General features: G+C 43.8%; 1 protein-coding gene across 1 annotated transcript in view; it reads left to right on the top strand.

Annotated features, from left to right (window-relative positions):
• Positions 1-16,599, top strand: part of LOC122928246 (catenin alpha-1) — a 111,678-nt gene that overhangs the window by 76,463 nt on the left and 18,616 nt on the right. Inside the window, exons 10-14 of the mRNA XM_044280891.1 lie at positions 445-537; positions 3,632-3,788; positions 13,274-13,474; positions 14,206-14,357; positions 14,957-15,067. Of these exons, the coding sequence (XP_044136826.1) occupies positions 445-537; positions 3,632-3,788; positions 13,274-13,474; positions 14,206-14,357; positions 14,957-15,067 (714 nt within the window). The remainder of the gene's footprint in view (positions 1-444; positions 538-3,631; positions 3,789-13,273; positions 13,475-14,205; positions 14,358-14,956; positions 15,068-16,599) is intronic.

The following is a 16,599-nucleotide window of genomic DNA, read 5'->3' as shown; positions in this document are numbered from 1 at the left end:
TATTTAAAGTAAAATGTAATTAGATGATGCAAAGGCCTAGTGTGAACAGGTATTATTGAGTGCTTATGGAGACGCAAATAGCCACAAAGCTGGGGAAAATACAAAAAAACCCTTTACATATTTCAGTGCTGCCCTATTAGTTTCCTCTCTAGTGAGGATTACTATAGCTGTTACAGCAGCGTGTAACTAGTATTGATAGAGAAGTGGTCTGCAAAAACCACAACAAAACTGTGAAGTACTATTATCCACATAGACATACATGTATGTAGTGCTGTGAAAGCGTTCAGAGCTGGAGGCTAAATTGCCACCCCTTGCAGTCCTAGCAGAGCGCTGCCTGAGGTTAGAGGATCAGTTTGCATTACAGATCCAATATCTATTGGAGTTGTGTGTTTGCTGTGTACTTTTTAACCATTTTGATGATTTGTATGTACTGTTTACTTGTAGGTGGCCAATTTGGCATGCTCCATATCCAATAACGAAGAAGGTGTCAAACTAGTTCGCATGTCCGCAAGTCAGCTGGAAGCTTTATGTCCACAGGTAATACTCTGCACTTAATTTTCTGTTTTCATAAGGAAGTAAAAATTAGAATGTGAGATCCCCACCAATCACAAGAATGGGGGCCCTGTACCTCGTGGGGTCCTCTCTGAAATGGACAGAGCGGCTGGTCAGAAATGCAAGCTGAGGGTCCATTCATTTTGATAGGAGCATCGGGGATAGCTGAGCACGGTGCTCCCATAGAAATGCATGGAGTGGCGGTGCGTTTATCTGACGAGCAGCCGCTCCTTCCATTTCAAGGGGGCCCCATGAGGCACGCGGCCCCCATTCTCATGATCAGTGGGGTTCCCAACGGTAGGGCCCCCATCCCCTATCCTGTAATTTGCTATAACCAGAATACCCCTTTAAGCTAGGCAGGGCTGGACTGGGATTAAAAAGCATCCCACAAAATCTCGCCAGCCCACATACATTATAACTTCCACCCCATATCATGGAAGAATAGTGACACACAATGAACATCATGTACACAAGGGTGCAGTCACACAAATGTAAGAGCACTGTGCTGCGAACCACAATTAGTGGTCCAAAATGCACGGGCATTGGCCATGTAAATCTTGTATTGTGGTGCGGACCAATTGACTTTAATGAGTCCACAATCTGCAACATATGGCAAAAGATAAGACATGTCCTGACCTGTCCATGACTTGGCCCAAAAGCCAATGGAAGTGCTTCAGAGTGTTTCCGTGGGCTTCTGATGCATGCCTCTGCTCTGTAAAAGATAGGACACGTTTCTTTTGCCGTATCTTGCAGATTGCAAGATTTCAGATTCATCTTTCCATCACATTATACACTGCTCATTTCCATAGTTACGACCACTCTGCATTCCAGCACCGGTGGTCATGATTTGACACTATAGAATAAAGCACCAGCCTATGTGAGCTACCACGGTCCGGGCCACCAGAGAGGCCGGCACTTTTTCCTATAATGTGCAAGCGCGCCCACCGCTGCTGGATTGCAGAGTGGTTGTAACCATGGAAATGAGCAGTGTATAATATGATGGAAAGATGAATAAACCCAGCAAAGGAAGCAATATGGACAATCACAATACATTTGTAAGTGCCTTATATTAACTTTCTCCACATGATAAACGCCACTTGCTGAAGTGACACAATCCCTTTAAGCCTTATTAACACAGCCAGTGTTTGATCAGTGATTTGCCCGTGTTCTGTGTTTTTGAACCGCACCTGGTTTGGGCTTAAAAATACTGATGAAAATCACTGACCAATTTAGGTCAAATAAACCAAGTGAGCATCGGCATGATATACATTAAATCAAAGCAACCGTCCACATGATAGCTGCAGTATCCACAAAGGAATCCATGAGTAATGTCAAAAGCTGTCCCCACTCTTGGGGTTACATTAGATGACCTGATGGTTGCTATGGGGGATACTGTGACTAATACTAAATGTGTGCAGAACTGTCATTTTTATAAGGGTTATATTAGAGGCATGGCACTATTCTGCAATCAGCCCATGTTAGTCCTGATTAGAGGGCCAGCAATGATCACTTACTGATTTACCAGTAGAACCGCTCCCCACTGTGCTGATGGTCGCTATCATTCAAACAGCCCCCTCCAGTAATATTCTGATGGTTGTTTTTTCCAGAAACCCCCCCAGTACTGATGGTCTCTAATTCCAGCAGCCCCCACCAAAGAACTGATGGTCACTCACTCCAGCGGGCCTCTCCTTTGCACCCCCCTCTTTGCACTGATGGTCAGTCTCTCCAGCAGGCCTCACCCCCCCCCCCCATACCCCTGATGTATTGGTGGTCACTCCATCAGGCCTCCCCCTGTCCCCAGTACTGATGGTCACTCCAGCAGTCCTCCTCCATCCTCTAAGAACACATGGTCACACTCCCAATACACCATGCAGTAGCCCCGCACAGCCTCCCACCCCCAAAAATGAAAATATAACTATTCATTAACCAGGCACTTAAGCTCTTGTCTGGACTTGCATCCCCCAAAGTACAAGATGTTTGACCATCTCACTTACTGGCTCACACCAGCCAAGGAGACTGGGAGGACCTAGCTGCTTGGAGAAGGAGACTGCAGTTAGCCTAGGTCCCAGGATTACAGCTAGCTGTTGTTGGAGGACTGGTCTAATCGACCAGAAAATGAAGTCCTGGAGCGGCGAGTGCAGGATATAGAAGGCAGAGCTAACTAGCAGAGTGTGCAGCCTTCTCTTCACCCACACAGAATGTCCTGATGCTGGCCAGTGGCCACTGTCAGGACAGACTGAAGAGGAGAGGAGTTTTGATGCACGTTTACCAGTGTAGCAGAGGTGAGACTGTGACTTGCCCAGGTAAACAAAGCAAAATAAATGTTGCAGTTTAAAGGGCTGGTACAGGTGGCCCTCTGAAGTGCCAGACAGTGCTGCCCACTAGGAATCAGTCTGGGCCTGAAGGTAGGCAGGTTCCTTTGTGGGCAGGGGAGACTTGAAAGGGAGGGAAGTTGCGAAGGATCACAGCCTGTTATTGTCATCTTCAAATAGAGCATCCCAGTAGGGTGGGATCCTGTACCGTTTTCTTTTATGTTCTCTAATTTGTTTTCGATTAGAGATAAAGAGGCACACTTATTAGGCCTGTAAGTGATGTAAACTATACAAGCTGTCTAGACTTATACCAAATTTATCATGGGCTGGGTGATAAATGTGGTACAGGAGTAGAAACTTTTGTTTAGGTGTATTCCAACTATTAGTTGGCTTACATTGAGACACAAATTTAATCTAGAATTGTGGCACTTGGGTCACGCCCCACACCCTTCTCAAGCAAATCTAAAAATGAGAGAAATCATAGTTGTGAAAATTGTGCCAGTTTGCACCACTTTTTACACACATTCTATGTGTAGACACTGGTAACTTTGGGCCAATGTGTTCTGTGATTTGTCACATTTACGGGTCTTTTTGTACTAAGGGTGGCTGAATATAGCCAACAGCTCTTTTTACCAACCCGCCCATACACATACAAGTTCAGTGAGTGAATAAACACCATGATAAACGAGTTATTCAGCACTAGTTATTTATGTTTTATATTATCATGCCATTACAAACACTGTTTTTGTGTTTTTCTGTTAACAAAGGTAATAAATGCAGCTTTGGCCCTTGCTGCTAAGCCTCACAGCAAAGTAGCTCAAGAAACAATGGATCTTTTCAAAGAGCAGTGGGAAAAACAAGTTCGTATCTTGACTGATGCAGTTGATGACATCACTTCAATCGATGACTTCTTGGCTGTTTCAGGTATTTCTATCGTGTTTTTTTTTTATTTATTTTTTTACGTCAAATATTTTTAAGTTCTTGGATGTAATGTACAGTCCTTAAAGATCTTGTCCGAGATTTTCATATTGATTGCCTAGCCTCATTATAGTCCATCAATATCTGATCAGTGGGGGTCAGACTTCCGACACCCCTGCCGATCAGTGGTTTAATGAAGCCGGGGTGCTCCAGTGAGCGCTGTCACATAGCCTAGGCCCAACTCAATCCTATTCAAGTGAATGGGGCTGAGCTGCGATTCCTAGCAAAACTGCTATCTAATGGACAGTGCTGTGCTTGGTAAGCTGCAAGGAGGATGCAACACTCACTAGAACGAAGACTGTTATCATCTTTTATATAGATGGCTCAGGATCCAAGGATCAAAGTGCAGCACTGTGCTCTTTCTGTGTGACACTGCTTTTTTCAGACCTGCGGTTTGCGGCTTTTACCTTATCCGGCGGTGCCATCGGGTCCCTATGCGGCTGTGGGGGGGACCCGATGGCATGGAAGGCAGCGTGATGTCTAAGGAAGGCATCGCGCTGCCTTCTGGTGAAGAGCCTGTGAGATCCAGCCCTATGGATCTCACAGGCCGGAAGCTGTATGAGTAATACACACAGTATTACTCATACAGCCAATGCATTCCAATACAGAAGTTTTGGAATGCATTGTAAAGGATTAGACCCCCAAAAGTTCAAGTCCCAAAGTAGGACAAAAAAATAAAGTTGAAAAAATAAAGTTCCCCCCCCAAAAAAATTAAGTTTCAAGTAAAAATAAACAAAAACGTCATTTTCCCCAAATAAAGTAAAAAAAAAAAAATTGAATTTAAAATAAACACTGTGCTAAATAAACCATTTTTTGTCACCTTACATCACAAAAAGTGTAATAGCAAGCGATCAAAAAGTTACACGCACCCCAAAATAGTGCCAATAAAACCGTCATATCATCCCGCAAAAATCATACCCTACCCAAGGTAATCGGCCAAAAACTGAAAAAATTAAGGCTCTCAGACTATGGAAACACAAAAAAAGATTTTTATTTTTTATTTTTTTTGTGCTTCATAAAAGAAATCATTGTGTAAAAGTTACATTTAAAAAAATAGTATACATATTAGGTATTGCCGCATCAGTGACAACCTGATCTATAAAAATATCACATGATCTAACCTGTCAGATGAATGTTGTAAATAACAAAAAATAAAAACGGTGCCAAAACAGCTATTTCTTGTTACCTTGCCTCACAAAAAGTGTAATATGGAGCAACCAAAAATTTTATGTACCCTAAACTAGTACCAACAATACTGCCACCCTATCCCGTAGTTTCTAAAATGGGGCCACTTTTTAGGAGTTTCTACTCTAGGGGTGCATCAGGGGGGCTTCAAATGGGACATGGTGTCAAAAAAAACTGTCCAGCAAAATCTGCCTTCCAAAAACTGTATGGCATTCCTTTCCTTCTGCGCTCTGCCGTGTGCCGGTACAGCGGTTTACGACCACATATGGGGTGTTTCTTTAAACTACAGATTCAGGGCCATAAATATTGAGTTTAGTTTGGCTGTTAACCCTTGCTTTGTAACTGGAAAAAAATTATTAAAATGGAAAATCTACCAAAAAAGTGAAATTTTGAAATTGTATCTCTATTTTCCATAGCATCATCACGACGGCATACAAGGAGATTGACCCCTGACCTCTGTAGGGGCAGGAACAGAGAAAGGTTAAATACCCTCCTCCCACAACCAACACCAGTGTTTCCTGTCCCTACAGAGGACAGGGCAGCAAAAGGTCTCCCTGTATGCAGGGAGATGAAGCTAAGAATTCAGTCGTGGATACCTTAGGAAATCGCCAGCATCCTGCATGGCGTCCCCCTGCCCTCCCGCGGTCCAGTACTAACGCTGGGCAGGGGTGTAGGGGTCTACCTCGTCCCGGTTTTTTGGGGCCTGTTCCCTAGCGCAGTCTCCCCACCGGCATTATCGCGGCAGCTGGGTGCGCGCCGGCGCATTGGGCGCATGTTTATGACGTCACGGACGGCGACCCGGAAGTGACGTCAGTGGCGGCAGCGTGGAGCTTGGTTTAAAAGCAGAGGCCTGAACCGGACGAACGCTCCCAGGATCGGTCCCCCACTGTGTGGAACCCTTACCTATGGAAGAGGCGACCATGTCGGTACTGGAGCGGTCCCCCAGAGCTGAGCCGCCGCCAGCGCTTCTAACTGTGAGTCCCCTTCGGGGGTATTTATGAATGGGTCAGGGAGTCTGTTGATCCCCCTCTCCCACGATGATATAGGGGGGGGGGGGGAGAGGAGGAGCGGTTCTTGTCTCCATGCTCAGTGCAGCTACGGCAAGGCGCAGGCTCCTACATCCACCCCCGCACCCCCCCCTCCCCCACCCTCCTCTTGGGGGGCCATACCCCTTATACTTTGCCGTTTCATCTCTTTTAGGCAAAAGAAACCCCGAAAAAGATGGGGAAGTCACTCAAATGTGTCTCCTGCTCTAGTAGACTCCCTGACGGCTACCCAAAAAAACTGTGCAAATCTTGTATTTCAAATATCGTACGGGATGAGGCACCCTCCCTAAAAGAGGAATTAAAAACTATGATTCAGGAGGAGATCCGTTCATCCCTGGCCCACCTGTCCACTAATCCCCCCGTTTTGCCGCAACCAAAGAAGAAGCGGGCTAGATCCCCATCCCCCTCTGATATAGAAGTCGTTGCGGAGGAAAGTGCCCACTCTGTTAAGTCTTGGGAGGAGGGGGAGAGAGTCTCTGACTCAGACGACGATGGACGTAGATATTATTTTTCTACGGAAGAAATGTCCGACCTTCTGAAGGCTGTAAGGTCGACCATGGGTGTGGAGGAGGTACAAGGTACCCATTCGGTACAAGAGGAGATGTTTGGGGGCCTGAGGGTTAAGAAGACCCGTGTGTTTCCCATCAATGAAAGCATTAGGGATATGATCCTTGATGAGTGGACAGACCCAGAAAAACGACTGGGAGTCCCGGCAACGTTCAAAAATAGGTTGCTATTTGATCCGGAGGAATCTAAAATTTTCAATGAAATTCCCAAGATTGATGTACAGGTGGCCAAAGTGAACAAAAAAACGTCCCTTCCATTCGAGGATGCCTCCCAACTCAAAGATTCGATGGATGGTAAGGCGGACAGTCTTCTCAGGAAATCCTGGGAGGCGTCCATGTTTAACGTTAAAACCAATATTGCGGCTACTTCAGTCGTCCGGTCCATGTATCTTTGGTTGGGAGAGTTGGAAACTCATATTAAAGACAGAGCGTCTAGGGAACAGATTCTGGATTCTCTCCCCCTTTTAAAGTCGGCCACGGCTTTCCTGGCGGATGCCTCTGCCGAATCAGTCCGATTCTCCGCCAGAGATGCGGCGCTCTCCAATGCAGCTAGGAGAGCCCTCTGGATGAAGTGTTGGTCGGGGGATAAGACATCTAAGTTAAAGCTTTGCTCCATCCCCTTTTCCGGAGAATACGTGTTTGGCCCGGTGCTAGATAAGATCCTAGAGAAGGCCGCGGATAAGAAGAAGGGGTTTCCGGAAGATCGCCCTTCCAAACGCCAGTATCCTTTTCGCCCCTCCTCGGGTCAAGAAAAGAGCTACAGGGGAAAAGGGAAATCAGGGCGTTGGAGTTATCCAAAAGGAGGAAGAGGAAGAGGTCAGTCCTTCTCCCAGCAAAAACCTTCAGATAAGCAATGACGCCGGAGTGGGGGGAAGACTCTCAAGATTCCTGGGGTCATGGGAATCATCTCCCAGAACCCCTGGATTTCCAAGGTAGTCGGTACAGGCTATCAGATAGAGTGGTCTTCAAGACCCCCAAACAAATTTTCTCTGACACGGTTCCAAACGAACCTTTGGCAAGGAGTCCAGAAACTTCTTCAGATGAATGTAATCTCTCCGGTCCCACCTCTAGGAAGAGGCAAGGGTTTTTATTCAACTTTATTTTTAATCAGGAAAAAAGAAGGTACCTTTCGGACGATCATAAACCTGAAACCTCTAAACAAATTCATCCATTATCAGAAATTCAGGATGGAGACCCTAACATCTACAATCCCTCTGTTAAGCAAAGACGTCTTCATGTGCACAATAGACCTGCGAGACGCTTATTACCATATTCCCATTCACGCCAGCTCTCAGTGTTTTCTCCGGTTTGCAATCCAGGATATATCAGGAAACGTCCATCACTACCAGTTCAGAGCCCTTCCCTTCGGGATTTTGTCTGCCCCGAGAATATTTACCAAAGTGGTGGTAGAGATGGTTGCCTTCGCCCGAAGACAGGGACTCATGATAATCCCCTATTTGGACGATTTCCTTCTGGTCAGCGAAAGTCGCAGCCAAATCAATTCGAATCTGAGGGTCTTTCTCTCCATCCTAGACGACGTGGGGTGGATCGTAAACGAGGAAAAGTCCGTCCTCACCCCCTCAAGGGAAGTTCGATTCTTAGGTATGATCCTGGATTCCCGAAAGCAAGCAGTGTTCCTACCTCGAGACAAAATATCAGTTCTCCAACAAAAGATCAGGTCCTTTCAAAAGAGAAGATCTTGCTCTATCAGAGGCGATGAGCATGCTGGGCCTGCTGACATCTTTTATTCCGGCAGTCCCCTGGTGTCAAATACACTTCAGACACCTTCAGTCCTGGATACTGAGTGTCTGGAACAGGTGCCAATCCTCTCTAGATCGCCATGTAAGTCCTCCATCTCGGATTCTGCAGTCCCTAAATTGGTGGAAAAACCACGAGAACCTATCCCGGGGAAATCCCTGGCAGAGGACTCCCCAGATGCAGGTAATAACAGACGCAAGTCTGTCCGGCTGGGGCGCAAAGGTCGGGGACCGTATATTTCAGGGCACTTGGCCAGATTCGATCAGATCCCAATCATCAAATTTCAGGGAACTGAGAGCAGTCTGGGAAGCATTGAGGGCGGCAGAGGAAATGTTGTGTCATCATCATATAAAGGTGCTATCGGACAACACTACAGCCATTGCCTACCTCTCCCATCAGGGGGGAACCCGGTCCGTAACCCTTCAGGCGCTGACAACAAAGATCTTTGCTTGGGCAGAACAGAAGGTGGCCTCTGTATCGGCAGTTCACCTGAAGGGGATACTAAATCAGGAAGCAGATTTTCTCAGCCGCCACAGGATCGATCACACAGAGTGGTCTCTAAGTCCAGAAGTCTTCAGGTTAGTAGTAAGAAAATGGGGGTTGCCCGACGTAGATCTGTTCGCCACCACTTTTGTATGCCAACTCAAAAGTGGAAACATTCTGTTCCCTAAACCCCAGGGACAGGCCTCATACCTTAGACGCCTTCGCCATCCGTTGGCATTGGAATCTACGCTATGCCTTCCCTCCACTTTCTCTAATCCCGAAGGTGGTGCAGAAAGTTCTCCAGGACAAGGCCACGGTGATTGTGATCGCTCCCCTGTGGCCAAAGAGAAGTTGGTTCTCATCTCTCCAGAGACTTTCTCTACAGGATCCATGGCCCCTTCCGGTGCGGGGGGACCTACTCCAGCAGGGTCCAGTTCTACACCCAAACCCGCAGTTTCTGAAATTAGCAGCTTGGATCCTGAGTTCCAAACCCTGAAACTTCAGGGACTATCAAACGAAGTTATTGCTACTCTGAAAGCTTCCAGGAAGAAGGTAACGTCAGCAATCTACCTTAAGATCTGGAAACGTTTTTGTTCTTGGAGTGGGGATGAATCGCCACATTTACATAAACCTAACATCCAAAGAATACTGGACTTCCTACAGCGAGGTCTAGATCTGGGACTTAGCCCCTCTACCTTGAAGGTCCAGATCTCAGCCCTGGGTTGTTTTTTTGACCAAGATATAGCCGGTCATCGTTGGATCAAAAGATTCATCAAGGCAGCGACGAGGCTCCGCCCAACGATCACCGCTCGTGTCCCTTCCTGGGATCTGAACATCGTTCTTACAGGCCTAACCTTACCGCCCTTTGAACCCATGTCTGACTGTCCAATAAAATTATGGTCCTTGAAAACGGCCTTCTTAATTGCGATAACTTCGGCCCGCAGAGTAGGAGAATTGCAAGCCCTATCGATCAGGGAACCCTACCTCCGTATTCTAGATGATAGATTAATTCTCCGTCTGGATCCTGGTTTTCTCCCCAAAGTGGTATCAAATTTTCATCGGAGCCAGGAAGTTACCCTACCTTCCTTTTGTCAACACCCTGCTAATGACAAAGAAGCCGCATTTCACTCTCTGGACGTTAGACGGGCAGTCTTAAACTATATCACTGTGACGGAAAAGTTTAGGAAGTCGGACAGCTTACTAGTTCTCTTCGGAGGAAGACATAAGGGCCAGAAAGCCTCCCGGTCATCTATAGCCAGATGGCTCAAAGAAACTATTAGTCTTTGTTACCAATTACAAAATCTTACATGTCCAGTCCACATTAGGGCCCATTCCACCCGGGCCATGTCCTCCTCTCAGGCTGAGAGAGCTGGGGCTTCTCTAGATGAAATCTGTCGTGCTGCCACTTGGTCCAGCATTCATACCTTTATAAAGCACTATCGCCTGGATCTTTCCAGATCATCTGATCTGTCCTTTGGGCGGAAAGTCCTCCAGGCTGTAGCCCCCCCTTAACTGATATATTTTTTATATCTCCTTGTATGCCGTCGTGATGATGCTATGGAAAGACCGGAATTAGACTTACCGGTAATTCTGTTTCCATGAGATCATCACAACGGCACGTTATTCCCTCCCTTGATTCAAATTATTTGACCTACCCAGGTCTCTAGAAGGTATGGAGTAATACCTTTTTTCTTGTTTTTTACTGTTCTCCACCACCGGGTTGCTCTGTGTGATTTTGGAAACACTGGTGTTGGTGGTGGGAGGAGGGTATTTAACCTTTCTCTGTTCCTGCCCCTACAGAGGTCAGGGCTCAATCTCCTTGTATGCCGTCGTGATGATCTCATGGAAACAGAATTACCGGTAAGTCTAATTCCGGTCTTTCCATTAATTCTTGTGGAACACCTAAAGGGTTAACAACGTTTGTAAAATCAGTTTTAAATACCTTGAGGGGTGTAGTTTATATAATGGGGTCATTTTTGGGTGGTTTCTATTATATAAGCCTCACAAAGTGACTTCAGCCCTGAACTGGTCCCTAAAAAGTGGGTTTTTGAAGATTAGCTTCTAAACTTCTAAGCCTTGTAACATCCCCCAAAAATAAAATATCATTCCCAAAATGATCCAAACATGAAGTAGACATATGGGGAATGTAAAGTAATAACTATTTTTGTAGGTATTACTATGTATTATAAAAGTAGAGAAATTGAAACTTGGAAATTTGCTATTTTGTACACATTTTTGGTAAATTTTGTATTTTTTTTTTATAAATAAAAATAAATTTTTTTTACTTCATTTTACCAGTCTCATGAAGTGCAATATGTGATGAAAAAACAATCTCAGAATGGCCTGGATAAATCAAAGCGTTTTAAAGTTATCAACACTTAAAGTGACACTGGTCAGATTTGCCAAAAATGGCCAAGTCCTTAAGGGGTTAAGAACAGCTCAGGCAGGCAACTCCAGTTAAGTTTTACACCACCCCATATTGGAGTGAATTTGTAAACTTTTAAAAAGGTTGGTGATGAATCTAAAGTGAAACTAACTGACATATAAACATGCCCTATTTCCCACCCCAATTTCAAAACTGAAGTTAGTGATGTAAAATTAAATTTAAATTGTGCATGCCAAAAGCCCTATTTTGCGACTTTTTTGAAGCCAGAATTTTGTAGTACAGACGTTAATTCCCCCTTTATGTAATTTCCATGACTGTAAGATGAGTTGATGTTCTATTCTGTGGCCTACCTTCCTACCTTATGGATTATTATTTTTTGTACATTGTGGATTTTCTGGCTATTGCACTTGGTTGGCGGAGTGGTCATGTTCATTGGCTGTTTATTGTAATAAAGTGACACAGGATTATGCCTTGTGCCACTTTCTAACAAACCCATAACACCACCTAAAAAGTAAAAATGTTCATAAATAAGAGCAGTAGTTTGCAATTAAAAAAGATGATATTGATATATCAAGTGTGTGCTAGACATTTTTAGGGACAATAGGAGGTGCAGCCATATAGATTGTCACTTGAATTAACTTCTTAGACACTGATCATAAACTGTTACTTTGTTATTGATGGAAGACAAAATTAGTCTTTTCTTCAGTTGCTGAGAAGTGAGGACAAAGGTGTCTATCAATATGGCTATTACATGGAGTTACGGTAGCTTAGCTGCAATGGCTGGTAAATAAACATAGTTAAAGGGAACATGTCACCATGAAAATGCAATGTAAGCTACATGGACCATGTTATAGAGCAGGAGGAGCTGAGCAGGAATTTAAATGAATAAATTACATGTCATTTTGACTCTAACTTTCTATCAATATGCTAAGCTTCTCCTGCTCTATAACATGTTGCCTGCAGCTCAAACATCATGTTTAAGGTGACAGATTTTCGTTAATAGATAGTGAGCGAATCTATTCTAAGTGAATTGTCTCATTAGCAAGAATTTGTTAGGGGCCTACAAAATGAAGAAGCACCCACCAGGCGGTTGAATCACTGGTCCGGGCCCTTACCATCTCTTGTCTGTGTCGCTGCTCTGAATAGCAGGCTAGCGGCACAAGCACAGAGGCTCTGCTACTGACCAGCGACTGTTCATGTGCAGCAGTGAAACTATCTTTGTTGCCCATAGTGAGGCCCATTGTATTCTTCCCTGTCAGTCAAGTGATACTTTCTAGGAATGGCAGTAATGTTGTGCATGTGTCCTGCCTCTGGATTAACATGGAATTGCAGAAGGTGTTCCTGAATGGAGTTGAGCGAAGTGAGCTTTGAATGCTTAATCCAAGTCAGTTTGTTTAAAATAATACTGTATGGAGATCCATCTCTGTACAGTATTAGAATGTATGGTAAAAGTCGTGTGTGACTTCGTTGAATAACTTCGGTAGTTGATTTTTAAAGTGTAAAACCACTCTAAAACTTGAAACCGAACTCTGCTTCGTTTCCGAGGTACTAATCACATGCGACTTAGTGAGATACTAACTTCGGCTCACCAGAGCCCATACTTTCTAATACTGTACGGAGACGAATCTCCGGACAGTATTATTCCGAAGTTTTGAAGAAGCGATTTTGGATTAAGCATCCAAAGCTCGCTTCGCTCAGCTTTATTCCTGAACATAATACAGGCACACCTTTTTATAGCCCCCGCTTCCAGTACCTTATATAAAGGGTAAGTATGTCATTCTTCCATTATCAGTTATCCTATACAAACTACTCAAGGCAAACAGGGTTCTGTTTAACCTTACCCTCTGTGTACCCTGACAGTATGCTACCCTATAAAACATCATACAGGGTCATATTGTAAGGGAAGATTCATTGGTAAGCTGACATAATTCTGATGCTTTACTATATTAACATTATTCGTATAATTATTTAAAACCTACTTAATACAGACCATTTACTCTATTTCAGAAAATCATATTTTGGAGGATGTCAATAAATGTGTCATAGCTCTTCAGGAAAAAGATGTTGATGGTCTGGATCGTACAGCTGGTGCAATACGTGGGCGTGCAGCTAGAGTCATCTATGTTGTTACTTCAGAGATGGATAATTATGAACCTGGAGTCTACACAGAAAAAGTTTTGGAAGCGACCAAACTTTTGTCAAATACAGGTATCACTAAGCATGTACTATACCGCAGCTTTTCGATTGTTGTGCTCAGTAAAACTGGGACACTGTGTGAAAAGGCTGTTGGCTGAGAAAAAATGCTCACTTCATGATGATTGAAGTTAGAATTCGCCAGAATGAGTCAGCACTGAGCCGTCCTAAACGTTTAATTATGATTGTCATTTTCATTGTAGGACTTAAGCTGCCTCTTTTATTTTCTATTACATTTTTGGTTTAGTAGAAGTGTATAAATGTCTTAGGCCTAAAACATTTGTGCTTGAAAATTTTGGTAAAAGCGTAAAGCTGTCCATACACACAAAATAACCGTTGGCTGATAACTCTTTTAGCCAAAAAGTCTCTTCTTTGCTCTTGCCCAAAAAAAATTCTGAACAGCCTCATTCATTTCAATGGAATTTCTCTGATGGCTATTGACATCAGTTGGCCACTATTTTGTGAATTTTGGGCAGGCAGAATAGCACAATCTGCTTAGTATTCTATAACAACAACAAAATCGCATACCTCACTGATCAATAATCAGATCTGTTTGGATCCATGATGCTTTCATTTTAGTCCATTAAAGACAGATCTGTCGGTAAAGGAAGCATTGATTCATAAATGGCTTAACTTTTAGATATCTGCACATAAACAGATGTACAGACTAAAACCCCACATTATTTTTGCTGAGTTGTAGACCTTGCGGCACTGTTATAATGCTGATATATCAACCTATTTTTCAGTCATGCCACGATTTACAGAGCAAGTTGAAGCTGCAGTTGAAGCCCTCAGTGGAGACACCAATCAACCAATGGATGAAAATGAATTTATTGATGCCTCTCGATTAGTGTATGATGGTATTCGTGATATCCGGAAGGCAGTGCTGATGATAAGAGTAGGTTTTGCAAGAATAATTTTAATGATTACATTTGGACAGGAGCTGCTCATTTTGGAAACCAGATAAAACATGCCATAAAAGATAGATGATACATTCCAATTTTGCAGTACACCTTTTAGAACATGAATGACCAAACATTTTCAGTATTGGAACTACTTTTTGAAGTTTAACCTGAGACACGTGATCTACCATGGGGGTTTGTGGTACTTTTAGGACAATGCTGAAATGCTCTATATTTAGATGGCTCCATAATAGCAGCCACATCCTTGCTTCATAGCCATGTTTTCTTCATGCATGAAAGTGCTGCTGCTTCACTCTGCCGTGTTCTGTGTATATTAGCTACCAGGTAGTGTGTCAGACTCACTCCTGCAAATTGTTCTAGTGGAGGATTCACCAGCCTGCAAGAGAATAGCCTATTGAGTAAAGATCAATATTTACTGGTCCCTGCTCTGCATTTGCTTTTTGGCCAACCCTTTATGTAGTTTATGAAGTGAGTGAGAAAATATTTGTAAATGCGTAGATTTCCTTACAACTGAAGTGTCATTTTTACACATGCAAGTCAATGATTTATTTTCACTTCATTTTCATAATTCCAGACTCCTGAAGAGCTGGATGATTCAGATTTTGAGACTGAAGACTTTGATGTAAGAAGTCGAACCAGTGTCCAGACTGAAGATGACCAACTTATTGCTGGACAGAGCGCAAGAGTGAGTTGTATTTGTGTTGCTGTCAAATATTATTCTTTTAAACATCTACATAAATTCACAGCCTCTAAGCTCTGGCGAAGGAAGGCAATTACCTGAAAGGGGGTGGGGGTGAAAGTTTGAAATTATAGTTTGCTTACAAATGGCCCTTAGGGTCCTCTTTCTAAAGGAGCTAATAGTTAAAAATGTTTGTGTGTATTAGTTGTTAACCTCAGTGGCATATACAAGTACAGAATGTGTATTTGCTTTTGAGGGGGTAGAGTTCGATATACAGTATACAGTACAGACCAAAGTTTGGACACACCTTCTCATTCAAAGAGTTTTCTTTATTTTCATGACTATGAAAATTGTAGATTCACACTGAAGGCATCAAAACTATGAATTAACACATATGGAATTTTATACATAACAACAAAAAAGTGTGAAACAACTGAAAATATGTCATATTCTAGGTTCTTCAAAGTAAGCCACCTTTTGCTTTAATTACTGCTTTGCACACTCTTGGCATTCTCTTGATGAGCTTCAAGAGGTAGTCCCCTGAAATGGTCTTCCAACAGTCTTGAAGGAGTTCCCAGAGATGCTTAGCACTTGGCCCTTTTGCCTTCACTCTGCGGTCCAGCTCACCCCAAACCATCTCGATTGGGTTCAGGTCCTGGCGCAGCACCCCATCACTCTCCTTCATGGTCAAATAGCCCTTACACAGCCTGGAGGTGTGTTTGGAGTCATTGTCCTGTTGAAAAATAAATGATGGTCCAACTAAACGCAAACCGGATGGAATAGCATGCCGCTGCAAGATGCTGTGGTAGCCATGCTGGTTCAGTATGCCTTAAATTTTGAATAAATCCCCAACAGTGTCACCAGCAAAGCACCCCCACACCATCACACCTCCTCCTCCATGCTTCACGGGGGGAACCAGGCATGTAGAGTCCATCCGTTCACCTTTTCTGCGTCGCACAAAGACACAGTGGTTGGAACCAAAGATCTCAAATTTGGACTCATCAGACCAAAGCACAAATTTTCACTGGTCTAATGTCCATTCCTTGTGTTCTTTAGCCCAAACAAGTCTCTTCTGCTTGTTGCCTGTCCTTAGTAGTGGTTTCCTAGCAGATATTCTACCATGAAGGCCTGATTCACACAGTCTCCTCTTAACAGTTGTTCTAGAGATGTGTCTGCTGCTAGAACTGTGTGAGGCATTGACCTGGTCTCTAATCTGAGCTGCTGTTAATCTGCGATTTCTGAGGCTGGTGACTCGGATGAAATTATCCTCCGCAGCAGAGGTGACTCTTGGTCTTCCTTTCCTGGGGCGGTCCGCATGTGAGACAGTTTCTTTGTAGCACTTGATGGTTTTTTTGACTGCACTTGGTGACACTTTCAAAGTTTTCCCAATTTTTCGGACTGACTGACCTTCATTTCTTAAAGTAATGATGGCCACTCGTTTTTCTTTACTTAGCTGCTTATTTCTTGCCATAATACAAATTCTAACAGTCTATTCAGTAGGACTATCAGCTGTGTATCCACCTGACTTCTACAGAACG

This window comes from Bufo gargarizans, chromosome 2 (assembly GCF_014858855.1).
Source record: "Bufo gargarizans isolate SCDJY-AF-19 chromosome 2, ASM1485885v1, whole genome shotgun sequence".
NCBI classification, from domain to species: domain Eukaryota; kingdom Metazoa; phylum Chordata; class Amphibia; order Anura; family Bufonidae; genus Bufo; species Bufo gargarizans.
The sequence above is the reverse complement of the archived record's forward strand: the minus strand, read 5'-3'. Positions and strand labels throughout refer to the sequence as shown.